Genomic DNA, 20491 nt, shown 5'->3' with positions numbered 1-20491 from the left:
CACTTTCCAGAGGCATCCTAAATAGAGAGGCGAGTCCCCCCAGGGGGGGAATGCTGGGGGAAGCCCTCGGGCATCGGGGGGTGCTACTCCGGACCCCCGGGGGCTGGGGGTTCCCCGGCAAATGGAGCAGAAAGGAACCCCCCCCCGGGAGGCACTTAATGGAGGCAAAAGAATCAGGCCTGCGGACTGGCTTGGAGCCTAGGGAGACGAGTGCAGCTGAGCTGGTAAGCCCGAAGAGCACCCCCTTGGAGTTGGAAGAACAGGCTGGGGGAACCCCCGGATGGCAGGAGGGGGGCGGGACAGTCCTCCAGTGGAGGGGGACCAGGCTTGCCTGGGGAGCCCCTCAAAGGCTGCAAACAGCAGACAAGGCAGAAAGAGGGTTTAAAGCCTGAAGTTCCTGAGTGCTTGCAGAAGCAGGGCCGTGCGGATGAAGCCCTTTCTCTGGCTGCTGCGGCCACGCTGGCTGTCGAAACTGCGGCGAGGGTGCTTCAAGACGTTGAGGAAGGAGGGCCCCTGCTCCTGTCGGAAGGGGGGGCTGGAGGGCGGCCCCCCGAAGGCGAGGGAGCCTGGCCGGTGGGACTCCTCGCGAGTCAGGGCGTGTGGCAGCCTCAGCTACAGCAGCAAGCGTTATCATTGGAGCCGGCCACCTGGGCTTCAGCTGGGATGGAACGGGTCTCCCAGGGGCCTGATTCTGCGGCCACTCAGGGGGGCCAGGGAGCGGGCCAGCGGCAGCCACTGGAGGGGCGTTCGCAACCTGTGCAGCACACGGGCTTGCAGAAGTATTTTTTGTACCGTGATGACTTCAGTGATGACGACGACTGTGACGACAGTGACAGTGATGATGAGGACCTGCGACGGGACAGACGAGACCGCTCCCCGCTAAAGGACGTCCAGCCCACAAATACGCGTGCGGCCGGCAGGGTGGCTCCGGGACGGAGAGCGGTCAGCCGGCGCAAAGCAGTGGCGAAACCCTCCTCTGTACCGCCCCGAGGGGTGTTGGGGAGGAGGACAGCGGCGGGGGAAAGTGCAGAGGGGGAAGACGACATGGAGGTGTCGGCGCCCAGAAAATCCGTGGCGGCAGAGGCCTCCTGCGACAGCGAGATGGAGGGGGAACGTGGTGGTGCCAGCAGCGGTGGTGGCGGGGGCAGCGAGGAAGATGTCGATGGTGGGGGTGAGGACGCAACTGGAAAGAAAGGCAGCGACCCGGGAGAGGAGTTGCTGGGGGACTGAATTGACGCCGTGTTTCTACGGGAACATTTCCTCACCGACTTCGGATCGGCAATGGAGGACGACGACGGTGGTGATGGCGATGTGGAGCGACGGGGGCTGTGTGGAGGGGCCTCGGAGACCGAGGAGGGGGCGAAGAGGATGGTGGCGGGGGAGGGAGCCTCCTCGTCGGAGGGAGGCAGCAGTGGGGGCGGCTCACGGGAGCGGCGCATCCTGGCCCGGTGGGCAGAGGTGTTGGCCACGCCTCTGGACCGGGTGCAGGAGATCGTGATGCCCTCGACCGGATGGACTTGCTGTGTTTGTGGGGCTACGTGGTGCCGATGGTGCCCACGCGCAACCTCGCCAAGTATGGTCAGCAAAAGATTTGGGGGTTCTTTGACCAAACGTATGGGCCGCTACGGGACACGTTGGCGGGGCTGTGCCACTGCGGCATGAGCGAGAACCAGCTGGCTTTTATGCGCTCCATGGCATTGGGCGCCCTTGCACGCATCCTCGTGGCCAGGAAGCCCAGGGGGAGCGGCGCGGCGGTGATCCCGGAGTGGCTGGAGGAGGCCAGCCTGATCCGCTGCCTGCAGGACATCCACCGGATGTGGGAGGTCGCGCCGGGGCGGGAGGTGAGCCTGGGAAAGAGGGGGGATCACCGACGGGGACGAGGGCAGGAGCGCCCCACGGCTGCGATAATAGCGGTGGGGAGGGGAGCAGTGGCAGTGGCAGGAGAAGGGAGCGGAAGGCGGATGGGTTCAGAAGTCCCTCTGCTCCGGGGGGGGGGAAGGGAAGCGGGAGGGAGGGGGACCGGGAGGATGGCAAGGGAGGAGGGAAAGCCACAGGCAAGAGGCGGGAGGAGGAGCGAGGGGAGAGGAGTGTTTTGAAGAAGGGGGGAGCTGGGCCTTTGGAGGGAGGTGTGGGAGGGGCTAAGCGCCTTCACAAGAGTGGGGGAGGGGCGATGCAGAAGGAAAAGGAGGAAGGCGGTCTCATGGACTGGCAAACGGGGGAATGCGCGCCGCTTGACAGCCGTAAGGGAGGCCAACGGCAGAGACAGGGCTGTGGGGGGGATGCTTCTGCCGTCATCGCTGGGAGGGCCGAGAGGCCGGGAGGATGGCTGGCGGTGGGAGAGGAGGAGTGGGGGAGTCCGTAAAATCGAAGGGATCCATGACAACGGGGCTCTCGTATGCGAGCGTAGCTGGAAAGGTGGGGGAAGTGTTGCAAAGGGCAGCTAGGAATGGAGCGGCAGGATGGCGGCAGCGGCAGGGGGTGGACGAACAGGAGCGGGAGGATGAGGAGGGTCTCCTGGGCCGGGTGCTGGAAGATTTCCCGGATGGGGTATCCGAGGATCCCTGGCGCCGTTACGTCATTCGTTTCCGGTACCTGCGGGGGAATGACGAGGGCCGGGACACGCGGGACTATTTGGCCTCCGAACTCCTCGTGCGGACGCTGGGGCTGAGCCCGGATGATGTCGTGGCGCTCATTCAGCTGCCCGGGTCCCAAGAGACGGACGTGTGCCTGGCCTCCGAGGGGGCCTACAGGCGGTTTTGGGCCGAGTGCCGGGTGTTGCGGCGCCTGCGGCCCGAGCTCCTGGAAGGATTCAATATTTTGCCGCTCTTCCGGGGGGACACCAAGGTGCTCACCATCGCCTTTCGTACTTCAGCGATCCCGGAGGGAGACGTGGCCTTGTGGTTGTCGAGGTATGCCAACATCCTCATGGGGCCGGAAAAGAAGCGCGATCGACATGGGTTCTGGACCGGCAAATACCGGTGTGTGGTGGCGTTCAAGGATGTCTCCCACAGAGGCCTGAGTCACAAGGCGGGGGGAGGGCCATCGACGGGCCCGGAAAGCGGCGCCCATTCGGCGTTGGACGGCCGTCTGCCCAAATATTTCTATTTGGGGGCGGAGCGGGGGATCACGCGCTATAGTGGCCAGCCGCCGGCCTGCTTTCAGTGCGGGTCCTACGGACTCCGGCGTCGCAGCTGCATGACCCCGCTATGCTCGCGCTGCAGGGTCCACGGTCACCCGACCGCCGCTTGCCAGCAGGCCATCCGGTGCAACCTGTGTGAAGAGCTGGGTCACACCTATTACTGGTGCCCTATGGCCTAGTATAACATGAACAATGAGGAGCGGCTCTCCAAGGCGCATCGGGCCACCCTGATAGGCAAAGAGCACGCCGAGGCGCAAGCGTGGTACCACCGCCACAGGCAGGAGCAGGAACAGCAGCGGCAGCAGGGGCGGCGGGGTGCAGGTGGCGATGGAACCAGGGAGGGGGGCGGCAGGGAGGATGGCGAGCGCCAGCACGATGGCGATGGCCCGGCAAGACCGAGGCCCGGCAGCTCAGGAAGAGGGGAAGAAGGGGATGTGACCGGGTGGCAGGTGGTCCACAGGACGGGGCGGAAAGGAGGGAGTGGCCAGGGCCCGGGGACGGCGGAAAAAGGGGGAGGGGGAGGGGAGGGCCAAGGATAGCATGGAATGGTTGGCAGGGGAGGGGAAACGCGGGAGGAAAGTCACAGTGGAGGTGCGAAACGCATTCGCGCTCTTAAGCGAGCGGGGCGATGAGGAGGCACCCACCGTGACGACACGGAAAGAGTCGCCAGAGGTTGCCGCGGTGCAAGCGTAGGTAGGAGCAGAGGCAGAGCAGGCGACAGAGGGAGTGGCACAGGAAAAAGAGGGGCCGGAAACTGGTATGGGGCTAGCACCTAGCGCAAGGTTGAGGGATCGGTCGCTGGAGCTCCCGCTCCCTCAGAGACAAAAAGTGCAGCGGCCAGAGCCGGCGCCCGCTGAAATGTTGAAAAGGCGGCCCGCACCGGCCGATTCGACCAGCCCGCCCCTGGTGGAAGAGGGGGAGGGTCACAAGCAGGCGACAGCCCCGCAAAAGGAGGAAGTCGCAGCCAAAGGGGGACAGTGGAGCGGAGGAGGGGGATGCCGAGGTTAGCGATGGGAGACGGGAGTGGGAGCCAGGAGCGGCTTCGATCCAGAGTGGGGATGAGAGAGGGAAGGGGGAAGTGGCTGCGGGTGGCCGCGATGGCGGTCAGGGCGCCACTGTGGCAGCAGAATGTGCAAAGGAGGGGGCGCCGACAGTGACGGAGCTGGCGTTGCCGGAGCTAAACCGGAATGAGGAAGCTGAGAACCAGGGGATGGGAGATGGTGGCGAGGAGCCAGCCGAGGGTGGGGAGGGGAAGGGGGAAGGAGTTCTCTGTCCCCTCGTACCATACCAAGCCTCGCCGCAGCTGGAGGAGGGGGAGGCTCCCCTGCCAGAGCCACCACCGCCACCTGGGGGTGCTCCACAGTTGCTCTCGAGTGAGACTGCACCGTTGGGGGAAAGGGGGGGCACGACCCATCTCCGCAAACACCGACGGGGGCAGAAAAGTTGAATGGTGATGGGAGGGAGGGGGAGGGTGCGGGGCCCTAATTTTTGGGAACCCCTCATGGCTGGCACAAACGACCAGGGCCCAGAGGGGGCCATGCGAGCCGCGCTGACCTTGCGGCTGATTACGTGGAATGTGCGCGGCTTGCGGACTCGGCGGCGGATGGAGGAGATCGTGCCAGCCTTGGGCCGCTTGGCGGCAGATGTGGTGTTTCTCCAGGAGACGCATGTCGTAAACGAGCGGGAGCGCAGTCAGGCTCAGCGGCTATGGTGGGCGGGGCGGCCGCACGGCGGCGGCTGTTCTGGGACCGCTTGCGGGAGGTGTGTCCGCGGGCTGCGACAGCAACTGGAACGACTGGCAAGGGGGGGCTGGGCAGAGGGAACAGGCAGTGCCTCGTGGGCTTGGGCGACTTTAACAACCGCTCGCGGATGGCTGACTGCAGTGCTTACATGGGGCTCCCGGAGGGACTCCCGGGAAAGGAGGGGGGGAGGCCAAGTCAGGCCCCGCAAAAGCCGCCGCCCCTGCTGCCGGACGAGCGTGAACTCGAGGGGTTTTTGGCCAAAGGGCTGGGCTTGCGGGATGTGGTGCTCGAAAGGCAGGCGGGCAAAGAGGGAGGCCCAGAGGACAGCCTCGAGTTCTTCCCGGTGTCGTGTCGGAGGGCGTACGAGGGCGTTTATCGCAAAATACCAAAAAGGGGGGCTTAACGCGCAAACATCCGAGGGGGAAGGTGGGGCGGAGGGGGCCCCTGAGAAGCAAGCCCCGTTTACTTACTATCACACGCGGTTTGCGAGTCGCCTTGACCGCCTGCGGGCGCCGCCGTGCGTACGGACGGACCGCTGCACGGTGGTGATCACCCCGTGGTCGGATCACGGCATGTTACGGGTCACGCTGGGTGTGGTGACGCTGCGAGGGCCGCCGCGGTTGTGGCGCCTGCGACCGGAGGCTATGGAGAAGGATGCGTGCCGGAGCCTCATTGAGACGACGCTGGCGTGCCTGTGGACGCTCCGGCGGGCGGGGCTGTACGAGGTGGATCGGGAAGGGAGCAGCGCCCTTGCGTGGTGGGAGCGGGTGAAGCGGGAGGCGGCGTTGCCAGAGGCAGGAGCGGGCGGCGTACGACCGCGACACACGCCGCTACCACCAGGCCGTGGACCACTTTGTGCAGTGCCACGCCCGAGTGGCGCGCGGTCTGCCGTGTGATCCCATTGTGCTACAGCAGGCTCGGGAGACGATCACATGCCATCAGCGGCAGCGTGGGCGGGCACGCCGGGCGGAGAAAACCTAGCGTACCGTGGGGCCTGTGGTGGCCCGGGATGAGTCGGCTAGGGCGAGGGAAGGAAGCAGTGCATCTGCAACGATGTGGGGCTTGCGGCGCTCGGAGGATGACCCGGTGAGCGGGCGGCCCGAGGACATGCTGCGCATCATGGAGCGCTATTACGAGGAGCTCTTCGCGGAGAAGGCGGGCATCAGTGCGAGCTGCAGCAGGGCGTTCTTGGAGCGGGCGGACGGGGTTGCCGTCCCTCGGCGGCTCTGCGCCGAAGACGCACGCAGCCTGCAGGGCCCGTCACCGAGGAAGCCATCGCAAGCGGGAAGAGTCGCTCGGCGCCGGGGCCCGAAGGGCTCGGCTGGGCGTTTTACAAGAGCTTCCGCCACTGGCTGCGCCGCTGGCGGGCGTCTTCAGCGAGTGCCTGGCCCGCGACCGCACGAGCGAAGCGTTCAGCGAGGGCACACTCATCTTCCTGCCGAAGCCCACGGGCAACCGCACGTTGCCCCAGAACTGGCGGCCCATAGTCATGACGAACGTGGACTACCGCGTGCTGGCCAAGGTGCTGAACGCGCGGCTGGACACCTGGTGGTGCGCATGCAGACGAGCGCAGTGCCGGGCCGGCGCATGTTGGACTCGTTGTGCGTGCTGCGGGAGGTTTTTCGAGGCTCCAGCAGAGAAGGGCCTCCTCTATCGAAACGCGGGCGTGGTGGCGCAGCTGGGCGCCGTGGCAAAGGCAAGATCCCGGTGCGTTTGCAGGGATGTCCCATGAGTCCGCTCCTCTACGTCCTCTACTGGACAGGCTGCTCAGCCGTTTGGAGTGCAGCCTCGAGGGTGCCCATTTTGGCGACGACAGCGTGGGGGAGACGGGGGGTAGCGGGGCAGCGAGCGTATGTGCTCAGCACCAGGCGCTGAAGCTGGTGGCGCACGCCGCAAAAGGGGTGGCGGGAAACGGAAAAGGAGAGGGGCGGAGGTGGAAGGAGAGGAGGAGGATGTGGAGAAGGAGGAGGAGGGCGGGGCGCCTGAGGCGGGGCTCAAGTTGCTCGGCGTCTACTTTTCCGTGCGCCGTGATGGCTATCAAAAGAACTGGTGTGACTGGGCTGACAGGGTGCGGGATAAGGTGACGCAGTGGGGCACTGGCGTGGGGGGCTGAGCCTCTACCAGCGGGCGGTGTACGTGCGTACGTACCTCATGCTGAAGGCGGGCCAGCTGGCCGCCGTCTATCCCGCGCCGGAGCGGCTCGTGCGTGACGTGGAGGGCACCCTCTTCCAGTTCTTGTGGGGAGCCAAGACCCCATTGGCCCGAGCCGTCACCTACCGGCCCGTGTCACACAGCAAGCTGGCCTTCCCGGCGGTGGCCACGACGCTGCTGGCGGCTTTTCTGGTGCACAATTTTGGCCGGTGGGCGAGGCGTGAGCAGAGCGAGCGGCTGTGGCAAAGGGGGAGGGGAGGGCAGCAGCAGCAGGACAGAGGGCAGGAAGACGAGCAGGTCCTGAGGCCCTTCTGGGTGGAGGGCTTCCACAGGGGATGGTGGGGAATGCGTTGGGCCCAGCGCTGGTGGGAGGAGGAGGGTCGAGGGGGGAATGTCGCCTTCACGGCCGCTGACAAGGTGAGGGGGCCGGACTACCTCGCTGACATCTACAGGGCTGTGCAGGAGTGGAAAGTGCCGGCGACAGCCCTGCAGCCGACGCTGACGCTGCCAAAGGTGCAAAAAACAGGACGGGGACAAGGCAGACATTGTCCAGCTGAAGCGCCGCCTGTGCTGGGAGATGTTGCAGGCACACCTCTGGAGGCCGCATGCCAAGAAAGAGCGTGCAAGGCAGGGTCGTCCGCGGTACCTGAGCTTCCCCATTGAGACTTTCCAGGACCGCTGGGTGCCCTACCGCTTGTGGGAGACGCGCTGGCGGGCCTTCCACCTGGTGCTCAATGTCCAGGAGTGCAAGCCGTGGCTTCGCGACAAGGGCGAGGGTGGCCAGGCCTGCGTGCGCATACGCTGCCAGCAGGAAAACGTGGGCTTCGGGCAGGCCACAGAGCAGGAGACGGTCGAGCACGCGGTGCACACGTGCGTGGCGGCCCGTCTCTTGTGGCAAGCGGTTGCGAAGCAGCTGGATTGGCCCGATCTGCTCACGCAGCCTTGGGAGACTATTGTATCGGGGCAGGAGCCGCCAGGCGGCTTGCGCAGGCCAAGGAAAAAGAAGGAGCGGAGAAGGCAGGGGACAGTTCCGAGGCCAGAACCGGAGGGGGAGGAAGAGGGGAGGAGGAGGATGCCGCCGCCGCCGCCACCAGGACCACCGCCACAGCCGCTGGGGGAGGGGGGAAAGCGGGGGGCATCACAGGGAGAAACACGGGATAATCGGGGGCAGCATGATGGGAAGAATGGCAGGGCACACGGGGGGGGGCTGGAGGAGCATCAGGGCCACCACAAGCAGTGGCTGGGGACTCGGGGAGCGGGGGGCTCGACCAGCAAGCTGAAAGGGGAAGCGCGGAGGGTAGCAAAGGGCTAGAAGACAAGGGGCCGGGACTGTCTAGCCAACAGGTGAAGGGAGCGGGTGCAAAGGGAGCAGGTGCAAAGGGAGCTACGCGGGCCCAATCTGATGAGGATTACTGGGTGGTGCCCTGGCCCACGGTCCGGCTCCTCAATTTGTATGTCCTGCTGGCCCTCGCATTTCAGAGGAGATGGGAACTGAAGCATGGCGCAGAGTGTGATGTGGCACGCTCGGCCGGCATCGTTTGCAGGCAGCTCGATGAACAGTATCAGCGGGACAGAGTGCGCCTGCCCACGCAGCAGTGGAGACGACGATGGCCGTGGAAGGGAGGACACCTGCACACGCCCATCACCTAGCTCTACATAAGCGTAGGCACTAAGTATGTATTAGTGTATAGGCAAGTTAGCCAATTCTTGTATTAGTTTGGGGAACACCCAGAGGGGAGGGTTTGGGCCGTTTGTGTTTGTGATGCGTTTTCGTGATCGGGTTTGTATTTTCTTGGCCAGGTGAAAGAGGTGCTTGCACCAATAAAAATTTCTCAAACCTAAAAATTTCTCAAACCTAACCCGGAACCTAACCCTAACCTGGAACCTAACCGCAAGTAGGGTTTCTCTATGGACAATTCTGTCCTAAGTTTCCCTAGGGGCAACTGCTTTGCAATGAATCCCTATGGGCAAGTAGGGGTTCTCTATGGAGAAGTCTGTCCTACGTTTCCCTAGGGGCAAGCGCTTTGCAATGAATCCCTATGGTCAAGTAGGGGTTCTCTATGGACAATTCTGTCCCATGTTTCCCTAGGGGCAAGCGCTTTGCAATGAATCCCTATGGTCAAGTAGGGGTTCTCTATGGACAATTCTGTCCCATTGTTTTCTATGGGCAAGCGCTTTGCAATGAATCCCTATGGTCAAGTAGGGGTTCTCTATGGACAATTCTGTCCCATGTTTCCCTACGGACAAGCGCTTTGCAATGAATCCCTATGGGCAAGTAGGGGTTCTCTATGGACAATTCTGTCCCATGTTTCCCTAGGGGCAAGCCCTTTTCAATGCATCCCTATGGGCAAGTACGGTTTCTCTATGGGCAAGTAGGGTTTCCCTATGGACAAGTATTGTCCTTTGTTTTAGTACGTCCCCTAGGGAGGAGCTGCCTGGGAATTGAGGAGCCTACCTTGCAGGGACGTCGGGTGGACCCCGACTTCCATTACAGGGACAAATCTGCCCACCGTCGTGGAACTCCTACTCGGATAACCTCAGCTGATTCAGCCCGCTGACTGATGCCAGCAACCTCCATAGGGAGGCTTCTGCGAGGGGCACGGGCCAAATCTGCCCGCCCTCGTGGAACTACGACGCGGATAACCTCAGCCAATTGAGGCCGCTGTCTGGTTCCGCATGCTACCTTGGCGGCCAGGCCTGAAACGCCTGTCCCCAGAAATCTCCGCACGAGGTTCTTCCCGGGACGTAGTGAGCGCCAACAAGGTGACCCCAGGGACAACTCGAAAAATCTCCCCGCTGTCCTGGAACTTCTCGTCGGGAAACCAGGACAAATCATTTCCCTTGCCGACTTCCGCGAATTCGAGAGGGCCCGGTCTACCGATAGGAAACCATGGGGGGGGGGGGAAGGTAGGTTTCTAGTGGGATGGCTGTTTGCATACATGGACGTGTCGATCGGCCAAGATGCGCGGAGGGAGCGACGAACCCAACAGCGCACTCCCGGCCGCACCCCAACCCAACCACACACCCTCCGTCCCTCCCTCCCTCTCCCCGGAAGTGACGTTCTCCCTAGACCTTCACAAAATGGAAGCGTAAGGGAGACGCGCGGCTCCTACTCTCCCTTCCCGGAAGTCCTCCATGCCGCTCCCGACAGACGCGCGGCCGCTCCCTCCCCCGCTCCCGCGTCCCTCCCCGGAAGCGGCGCCTTGCCTCTGCCTGCCAATCAGTCGGGCGGAGGGCGCAAGATGGCGGCGTCCGCGGTGACCGGGGCGATGTTGCGGGTCGCGCTGAACGGCTCTTTCAGGCGCGGAGGCGGCAGCGGCCCGTCGCTGCTGGGGCTGCTGCAGGTGAGAAGCCCGGGCGCGCGGGGGAGAGAAAGGGCAGGCGGCGGGGGTGGGATGGGGATGGGGAGTGTCCGTCGGCGCAAGCTGCTAGTCCCCAGTGAGTCCGGCGCCCCCGCGATCTCGCTCGGACTCCGGCGAAGACCCTGCGAAGACCCGCCGAGCGGCGCCCCGTGTTCTTCCTGCCAGGGAAGCGGAGGAGGGGATGCCAAAGGGAAGACTGCACAAACCCTGAGATGCCAGAACCATTGGTTGTCTGGAAAGGGGTGGAGGGAGCAGCTGGGGAGCCCCAGGGGGCTGCATTGGGACCCAGGCCTGCGTGGTCCCGCCCTCCTTCGGGGGGGGGGGAAGCTCCCCACCCCCCAAGCCCCCACTAACACGAGGAGGCAGAGGCTGGAACCAGGACCTTCCTCCATCCCTTGAGGCCCCTGTCTTCTAGGGCTGGAGGGAGAGAGCCCCCACCAGGCTCCCCATCGTGCCTGGGTCCAGCTCCAGCTGAGAGCCTCCTGCTGCAGGGACTGTCAAGACGTATTTTTGTAAGCCACCCTGAGAGCCTCTTTTGGCTGAAGGGTGGGATAAAAATGCTTAAATAAATAAATAAATACAGAGGGGCAGAGAGAGGAATAGGTGCAGCAACCCCTTTTGGGAGTCCAAACGCCACCTGGGTTACGGTCTCACCTCATTGCCCATCTGTGGACACGTTGCTCTCTGCCACGGTTTCTCTGGTCCAGAAAGTGGGGAGAACATTGAAAAGATGCACAGGACCGTTGCGAGGGTGTCGCAGCACTACAGAAGGACAAACACAGGCGCTGCGTTCTCTTCTCGGAGAAGCACAGGCAATAAGCCTGACGCACCTCCGAGACAGTTGCGGGAGAAGCTCACGTGATCTTCTCGCGTCGCAGGTCTGCCGCAGAGCCCACGCGGCAGTGGCTCCTGCCGCAGAGGCCTCGGCACGCATCAAGAAGTTTGCAGTGTATCGGTGGAACCCAGACAAACCCGGAGAGAAACCACGCATGCAGACGTATGAAATAGACCTGAACAAGTGAGTCCTTGAGGGAGGCGAAGACACTGAGGGATCTTGCCCAGGAGGGGATCGATTACCCAGCTGTGTGTGTGTCAGGTTGGTCTAATAAACAGAAAGTTAAGGGTATTTGCAACAAACTTTAATTCGTCTAATCTTTAAATTTTTAGTCCAAATGAGAGGATACTGCAAGCCGAGTGATAATGATGGCCGCTGTGAACATTTGGCATTCCTCTTTGTAGATGTGGGCCGATGGTTCTTGATGCCCTGATCAAGATTAAGAATGAAATGGACTCCACCCTGACCTTCCGCAGGTCCTGCAGAGAAGGTGAGCTCCCTCCTCCCTTTGCGCTCTGGCTCTGAGGAGCCCCAGCCTCAGGTGGGCGGCGGACGAGACAGAGCGCGTCGGTCACACGCACACAGAGAGGGCTGCAGTGGGGCCGTTGCCCCTGGAAAGCTCCCTCTCAGCCTGACGTCTTCCTTCCTGCTGTGAACAGCTCAGTCGTAGCAGACGTAATGTGCAGGGAGAGTCTCCCGCTGTCCCACATGCTCCCTTTGCTCCCCAGAACCACCACCACCACCACCACCACCACAGAAAAAGGCCAAATTCTGTGGGGAGAAATGTAAGCATATAATAAATGATTGATTGTTGGACAATGGAGTTCATTGGAAGGAAACAGATGCTTAAAGATAGCCCTAAGAGACTTCAGAATTAAAATTACTTTGGCGATCTTCAGTGCTCTTTGAAGGAGGTTCTCTCCGCCCCCGCCCCTCCCAATTTGGCTATAAATAGCTGTTTATCTGTGACGTCCCTATAAGTAGCTCTGCTTAACAGTCACGCGCACACACACCACTGGATGTTGGGGGCATTGGCACCCCCTCTCTAAATTACTCCTTCGTCAGAAGTTTCACCGGAAGAGGAGCAGCGCTGCTTTTGCGACATGTGCGGTTGGAGGCAGCTTTTGACGTGGGAAGGAGGGAGGGCTCCATCCTGCCCGCAGGTCTGAAGCAGCCGCTGCAGGGCCTCGGATGGAGGGGCTAAGCAGCCCTGGGGTGTGCTGGGGCTACAGCCCTTGCGCCAGCGGTTCTGGTGTTGACTTGTGTTCTGCTGCTGCAGGCATCTGTGGCTCTTGTGCCATGAACGTCGGCGGGGGGAACACTCTGGCCTGCACCACGAGGATCGACACTGACCTCAGCAAGGTCTCCAAGATCTACCCTCTCCCCCACATGTATGTGGTGAAGGACCTGGTTCCCGTAAGTTTACGCATGGTCTGCGGCCCACCGGTCAAAGGGCGATGGGGTGCGCTCAAGGGGATCGCTTGCAGAGTTCGTTCTGCACGTGTCATGAGAGTAGAGCTGTGGCGGTGGTGGCCGAGGCTGTTCCCCTGGAGCAAAAGAACAGGAGGGGTGTGTGCGCAGAATCCATGAGCCCGCTAGAGCAGGCCCAACTCCAGGCTGGGGTGCCTTGGTTTGAACAGAAGGCAGAGGGGCTGTTGCACCCACTCATCCCATCCCACTGGGATCATCATCTCTCCCACCCGGAGGTGAGAGAGGTTGGATCTGTGCCGTGATGTCTGCAGATTCAGCCAGGACACAGGATGGGGGGAAAGCACACATGCACACCCGAATGTCAAATGTTTATATGTCAAAAACGTGCTTGTGGCAACAGAGCCAGGAGGTGGCGAGTGACTCCCGCCTCCTCCCCGGCGTCTTCATGCATGTGTCTTTGTGACCGCCAGGGCTCCGACCCATCCCATTCTGTCAACCGACTGCTCTCCCCCTCTCTCCGGCCCCTTTCAGGACTTGAGCAACTTCTATGCCCAGTACAAAGCGATTCAGCCTTACCTGAGGAAGAAGGATGAGAGCAGCCAAGGCAAAGAGCAATACCTCCAGTCCATCGAAGACCGGGAGAAGCTGGTAATGCATTGGGCCCTGGGCCCCGCCTGTGTGGGCGTCCGCCTTGCTGTGCCAGCCAATGTGGGTTCCCCCTGCTAAGCTCCCCTTCTACCGCCTTCATCCCGTGACGGTGACCCCGCCGCCCCCTTTGACTGCTTCCAGGGTCAGGACCTGGGAACCAGTGTGTGCCAACCCCAACGAGCTGGAGGTGGCTCTCTCCCATTTTTAAGTCTCCCAATGCTGGCTGAAAATGGCCAGGAGTGGCCTGGCCCATTCCGCTTCCTGATGGGGCTTCTTCTCTCCTACCCCATCCCCCAAGGACGGGCTGTACGAGTGCATCCTCTGTGCCTGCTGCAGCACCAGCTGCCCCAGCTACTGGTGGAACGGGGACAAGTACCTTGGCCCGGCCGTGCTCATGCAGGTATGGAGAGCGGAGGGCTCAGGTGCCCCAGATGCGGGGGTGGGTGCAACTTTGAGGGGAAGGCCAAATCGCAGCGGCCTTGTGTCCTGCCCCCTCGACTACACACGGACGGGCCGTGGCTCCGCCCAGCCTTGCCACGCTCCGTAGGGTGACGGGAGAGACACTGCTGGCGGCCTTCTGTGCAGGGGACCGGGGTGAGGGAACACCTAGGTGGCAGGAACCGCAGAAACGGAGAGAGGAGAGGAGGGGCAGGGGCTGTGGGAGGCTTCTGCTAGGTAGGCCGAGATGGGGGGAGGAGAGAGAGGGGCAGAAGGTGGAGAGGGACGTGGGGACCCCTCTTGAAGTCAGAAGCAGCTTCACGCCCTGCTGCGACGGACACCTGCAGCACCCCAGGGCCAGGCCTCCCCCAACGCATCTCTGTCTGGCAGGCCTATCGCTGGATGATCGACTCCAGGGACGACTACACGGAGGAGCGGCTGGCCCAGCTGCAGGACCCCTTCTCTCTCTACCGCTGCCACACTATCATGAACTGCACAAAGACCTGCCCCAAGGTGGGTGTTCCCCACCCGCTGCCTTGCTGCGGGAGGCCGTGGCTCCCTGCTCCTGCCTGGCAAAGTGAACCTGGGTGGCTGGGGGAGGGGGGTGGCAAGGGCCCCCGCGCTTGCTTGCCTCCCTCCCAAGAAGGCGAGCCGTGTCCGCTCCCCTGCCGCAGAGCCGGGCGAGGAGGTTGCCGGCGTGCCCTAGGCTGTTCACCTGCAGGATTCACGTGCTCCGTCGCTCTCTGACGAAGCCGTGATGTCATGGTCGTCGCGCCCTCGGTGGCTCATTTTCCCTTCCTCTCGCAGGGGCTGAACCCCGGGAAAGCGATTGCCGAGATCAAGAAGATGATGGCCACCTACAAAGAGACGGCCGCCAGGGCTTGAACGCCCTGGGGCCCCGCCTCACACTTGCGCACACCCCACCTCTCGCCGGGAGCTTCTTATTTGTGGTTTGTCGGCGGGCTACCGTGCCCGGCCGTGTTTGTGTGGTTTTCTCTGTAGGCAAAAACCTTGAAAGCCACAAGGACTAATAAAGCGCTACTTCATCAGCCGAGAGGGCCTGAGATCTCTCTGCCTGCCGCTCCGCTGGTTCCCAAGCACAACCCCAGCTTTCCCTCCACATGGGGCGAGGGGCGGAAGCGTGAAGAGCTGGGGAGCATTGCCCAAACCCTAACGCTAGGCAGCCAGCGTTGTCCTGTGCATACAAATCCTAAGGCAGAACCTGGATGTGTCAAATGCATCCAAAGCATCGACCGTCAAGGGTGGTGGTGGCGAAATAGGGTTCAATAGTGGTTTGCTTGGGCTCTGATGGACGTCGGAAGAGCCCTGAGGCTGGATCAGACCAAGGGTCAGATATACTTTAAGGTAGATTCCTGCAATGAGCAGGGTTGGACTCAATGGGCTTATAGGCCCCTTCCAGCTCTACTACTCTATGATTCTGCTCCCACAAAGGCCATCCTTCTGCCCGTGTTCCCCACCAGCTGGTGTGCAGAGGCATACTAGGGCTCTAAACAAGGAGACGAACCAAAGAGCGACTTAGGGAGCTGCGTTGAGCAGAGTCCAGGGAGCTCGGTCCGGTCTGCACTGACTGACTGGAAGAGGCTGTTGCCTCTCACAGCCCTACTAACACAGTCACTGACCATTAAGACCCGGAGGAATTTTGAGGTGGACAAGTTCTCTCTTCAAATGCGGTTAGTGCATGCCTGAGGGAAGGGTAAAATCTTGGGTAGACATCTGGCAACCCGGGCATAAATTGTGTAGGATGCCATTTTGTTTTGGGCATATGCGCGCAGTTGCTAATTTCATAATATTCTGCTCTTGTCAGTGTACCTATACTAAATACGACATGTTTTTTGGATTCTTTATACAATTTCATAGAATCGTAGAATAGCAGAGTTGGAAGAGGCCTACAAGGCCATCTAGTCCAACCCCCTGCTCAATGCAGGAATCCACCCTAAAGCTTTCCTAGTAGATAAGACTATTTTTACTCCTCTAGGACCTTTCACTGTGAATATTCAAGGAAAAAACACAGAAAAAAACATACCCGATGGTAGTAGAATACAATGTATTGAAGCATCACAATGAAATTATAATACATAAAAAAGAATGGTCATTTTAAGTACTAAGTAGTAGAGAGGCTTAAATGGAAAGCATTTTTAAGTACCATTGAGGATGATGCCGGATTAGCAACGCAAGTCAGTGATGTGCTCCATTGCTTGCAACACTCAACAACTGAAGACGCAAAACAAGTTCCAAGAGCTGATAGCAACATCAGAAGAAACATTGAAACCCTTGGATGATTTCACACAGGAACAAGCTAAGAATTCTGAGCAGTGCAAATATCTGGAAGGATTCTTGCATCTGATAAGTCTTTTGAAGAACCTAATAAGAGCGGACAGGGAGGAGAACTGGAACCTGCACCTGCACACAGTGAAGGAGGTACTTCCAATTTCCCAGATTTTTGATAGATTCAGCTATTTGAGATGGGGTTCACTGTTTGAACAAATTCTAAATCTTGAGACTCGTTATCCTGATGTATATGACCAGTTCATAAAGGGTCATTTTGTTGTTCGAAGAACGAATGGCAAGTTTAACACAGTGGGAATCGACATGGCTCTCAAACAAACAAACTGCTCGCAGAAGTCAGCCGGAGGGATCATCAGCCAAATAAAAAGAAAGGAATGCATTGCTGAATGGGAGCTTGCTTATCATGAAATCCTCCTCATAAGAAAAACATTTCAAGGGCTGATCAACATTAAACCATTTGACTATGAGCTGATAATGCATCATGAATTAACAGGAAGACTCAGAAGTAGAATGGAAAGCAACATCCAACAGATGCTCCAGTATGTTGAAAGCAGAGAAAACCCATACCTTGTAAAAGGTGAAGTCAAGCTTCACAACATTCTAACCAATGAATTTGTTCCAGCATTGAATGGCCAGAAGATGCTCCAATTTCTGACGACTCCACAAGAAGTTTTCTTCTTGTTTTGAGAGGAAAGGTTTATAACCCGCTCAAAACCACTATCGGCAGTTATTCACCAGCAAAAACTCTCCACTTTTCTAAGTTCAACACAACACATGAAGACAAAAAACAAACTTTGCAAAATGTCATCAAAGATCAATTGGTAGTTCAGAGAAAAGTTGATATTGCCAAAGAGAGAGGAATGACAATGGCAGAAATTCTAACCTACGATTTGTTACCTCCTTCATTATTAGATGAGAATGGTGCTACTACCAAGCCCATGAAGTCTCAACTCATGTCTGAGTGGGCAAAAAAGGTAGAAACTCCAGATCTCAGATATTGTCACCCACCACACTTCTGGGGAAGAATCTGCCAGTTTTAGGTGTCGTAATCTGCTTGACGCTACGCCCTCTTTGATGCCGAGGAGAGCAAAATGCCAACCCCGATATGAGACTACTGTAAAATAGCAAAATCCATTTTAAGCATTATTAGGGAAGGAATCGAAAATAAGAACGCCAGTATCATACTGTGCTTATACAAATCTATGGTGCAATCACACTTAAAATACTGTGTACAGTTGTCTTCACCACACCTAAAGAACAAATATTGTAGAGCTGAAAAAAATACAGAAATGACAACTAAAATGATCAAATTGCTGAAGCATCTCTCCTATGAGGGAAGGATACAACAGCTGGGATTCTTCAACTTAGGAAAAAAGAAGAAAGGTGAGGGGAGACAAGCTACCTACCTGGCTTTCTTCAGCACAGGCATTGGGAAAGCTTTCCAAAAATTCATATAGTCCAATTACATACAGTAGATATTGGAAACAGTGCTCTTTCGAATACCTTCACCCAAGCCACTCAAGCTTTACAAGATTCAAATCAGCACTTTGAATTGACCCCATCCATCCACCAGCAGCCAGCTTCAGTGTGATCGCATTGGCCGGGGCTACTTACTGACCTAGCTGCCCTGTTGAGACCAGATAAACTTCTCTCTCATGTGGAAATGCAGCCCTGGGTTTAGTCACCCAATGGGTCTCCCTGTGCCAGGTGAAGGATGGGTTCGTGTGACCCTGTGGACTCTCTTGGACCTCTGATGCTATCCTTCTGGGAAGGCTGTCTTGAAGTTGCGTATTGCAACGGTTCCACTCCTGCCTAGAATGCCTCTTAGACAAAGTCACAGCATGGGTCACGGCACGGAGACTGCCCTTGCCGCAGTCTGTGACGATCTTCTTTTAGCGATGGACAAAGGTCATCTGTCCATCCTGCTGTTATTGGACCTTTCAGCGGCCTTCGACACAGTGGATCATGAATTGTTGATTAGACGGTTGAACACCCAAGTGGGACTGGAGGGCCTGGCTCTTGCCTGGATCCAGTCCTACTTGGATGGAAGGGCTCAGGTGGTTATTCTGGGCACCTGTACATCTACCCCCACAGCCCTCCCCTGTGGAGTTCCACAGGGTTCCATCCTCTCACCTTTCATGTTCAATGTATATGTGAGGCCGCTGGCAGAGTTAATTAGGGTTGAGGTACCGTATGTATGCCGATGATACCCAGCTTTACATCTCGGTGGGGTCTGACCTCGGCGAGGCAGTTGCTACTCTGTCTTGGTGCCTGGCTGAGATCTGTAACTGGATGTCTAGGAGTAAACTAAAGCTTAACCCGGAGAAGACTGAGCTGATGGTGATTGGCCGAGGTCAGCGGCTGGCAGATTTGAGGCAGGAGCTTGTAGATCTGCCTATTTCAGGAATCCAACCAAGGATTGTGACTGAGGCGCAGGACCTGCGTGTTATTCTTGACCAATTCCAAACTATGTCTTCACAGATGGGGGCCGTGGTTCGGAGTTGATTTTATCATCTACATGTGCTCCGCCAAGTTCGCCCCTTTCTGTCAGGGGCTGATCTTACCACCGCAGTCCAGGCCCTGGTTCTTTCCAGACTGGACTATTGCAACCTGTTGTATACAGCAAATCCAACGCCTACAGGCTGTACAAAATGCAGCAGCCAAGTTGGTCAAGGGGCTCCCAAAGTGGTCTATCACTTTGGTGCTTCAAGAGCTCCATTGGCTGCCGGTGGCTGCTAGGGTGCGGTACAAGGTCTTGTTGACCATGTATAAAGCCCTTCATTGCTTGGGTCCTGGATACCTGAGCCTCGCCTTTCTCCTGTGTCTCACCATTGGCAGACTCACTCTCAGGAGCAGGGTGTCCTGACGGTCCCCCGCTACAAATTGGAATGTGCGGGGGCCAGGGCTTTTTCAGTGGCTAGCCCCTGGTTATGGAACAATGTGCCACTGCAGATTAGACAGGCTCCCACTCTAAATTGCTTCAAATGCCTTTGTAAGGCATTTTTATTTTCACAAGAGCTTGGGGAGGGGGTGGTTTAAATTGGTGTTGAGGGCTTTTAATTGTTTGAGGGTGAGGGTTTTAATGGAATTGTTGTATATGTTATTGTAAAGTGCCTCGATGCCAGAAATGGTGAGGCGGCGCTATAAAAATCCTTTAAAAAAATAAATAAAAGAAATACGAAGTGGGCGTAGGGGAGAATGGATCTCTCCTAGGGCACTATTTGACCCCCTGGCTTTTCAACAGCTATATGAAACCGCCGGGACAGGTACTCTAGGGGAGCAGGCTGAGATATCACCCAGGACACCTCACTTCACCTCTCCTTCTCAGCTCAGAGAGCTGAGGCCGTGGAAGCTCTGAACCAGCGCCTGGGCAGGAGAGTGGGCTGGATGAGGGCCCAGAAACCAAGAGTCAAGCCAGACGAGACACAAGTGCTATTTGTGGGTGGTTCATGGATCCAGTTAACTGACAGTCACCCTGTTCTGGAAGTGGGGTGACAGGCTTCCTTAAGGGTGAAGTCTGCATGTGGAGATGACGGCGGATCCGTCCTCGTCTGCAGAGGCACAGGCTCCCTTGGGGGCTGAGAGCACCACCTGATCAAGGAATCCTTTTTACTTAGTAGTTATTTTAATTATTATTAGACACTTAGTGATTTTCTCTCCTGCAGCTTTTAGTTCAGTATGTTTAGTTCAAATGTTTGAATCTTGGCTGGCTTTATTCTGCCTTACTTTTATTCTGTTTTCTAACTTTTATCTTAATATCTATTTAAAATATTTTGTACAGCACCTGAAGAACTTTGGGATGGGGGATTAAAAGTGCCATAAAAAGAAAGGAAACAAACTAAAAATAAAATGCAAAGGGAAATCAAAGAAACTGTGACCCACGTTGAAACCCACATGATGAAAAGCCACTCTGAGCCACTGAGGGAGCCTCTGCCTCTATGGACGACTGTGGAACCATGACCATCCCCACCACAGACGTCACCCTTTAGGAAGTGTGTAACTCTTCCCCCCCCCTCCAGAACAGGGTGAATGCCACTAAGCCCAAATGATGAACCACCTGCAAACAGAATGCTCATTCTGTCTGGATTGAATCTGAGTTTCTTGGCCCTCGTCCAGTCCATTCTCCTGCCCGTGTGCCGGTTCAGAGCTTCCACTGCCTCAACCCTATGAGCTGAGAAGGAGAGGCACTGGTGAGGCCTCAGCCCATGGCCCCGGTTAACGTCTCCTAGCGGTTTGATGTAAATGTTGAGAAGAATGGGGGACAAATGCAGCCCTAAGGCACCCTGTAGAAAGACCGCCATAGGTCAGAGCCATCATCCCCTAACACCACCACCTTCAGAATTGTAGGCAGGAACAGAAGCGTCGCAACACACAACTTCCCACCCCAAGTCAAGACAGCCTTCCTAGACGGATAGCATAAGAGGACCAAGAGAGTCGA

The 20491-nt window shown here is 58.2% G+C and overlaps 2 protein-coding genes across 2 annotated transcripts; both read left to right on the top strand.

Annotated features, from left to right (window-relative positions):
* The first annotated feature begins 2322 nt into the window (after window positions 1-2322).
* On the top strand, window positions 2323-3318 carry ZCCHC3 (zinc finger CCHC-type containing 3). The gene has a single exon (XM_063137250.1). The coding sequence runs from the start codon at window positions 2323-2325 to the stop codon at window positions 3316-3318; it is 996 nt and encodes a 331-aa protein (XP_062993320.1).
* Window positions 3319-10272: 6954 nt separating this feature from the next.
* Window positions 10273-14798, top strand: LOC134407010 (succinate dehydrogenase [ubiquinone] iron-sulfur subunit, mitochondrial-like). Its single transcript, XM_063138733.1, has 8 exons — window positions 10273-10376; window positions 11273-11412; window positions 11634-11719; window positions 12509-12645; window positions 13192-13308; window positions 13607-13708; window positions 14137-14259; window positions 14554-14798. The coding sequence occupies exons 1-8, from the start codon at window positions 10275-10277 to the stop codon at window positions 14629-14631; spliced, it is 885 nt and encodes a 294-aa protein (XP_062994803.1). The 5' UTR covers window positions 10273-10274; the 3' UTR covers window positions 14632-14798.
* The last annotated feature ends 5693 nt before the right edge of the window (window positions 14799-20491 follow it).

The sequence above is a fragment of the Elgaria multicarinata genome, chromosome 11 (assembly GCF_023053635.1).
Source record: "Elgaria multicarinata webbii isolate HBS135686 ecotype San Diego chromosome 11, rElgMul1.1.pri, whole genome shotgun sequence".
Lineage (NCBI taxonomy): Eukaryota > Metazoa > Chordata > Lepidosauria > Squamata > Anguidae > Elgaria > Elgaria multicarinata.
This window is presented reverse-complemented; position numbering and strand designations above follow the sequence as displayed.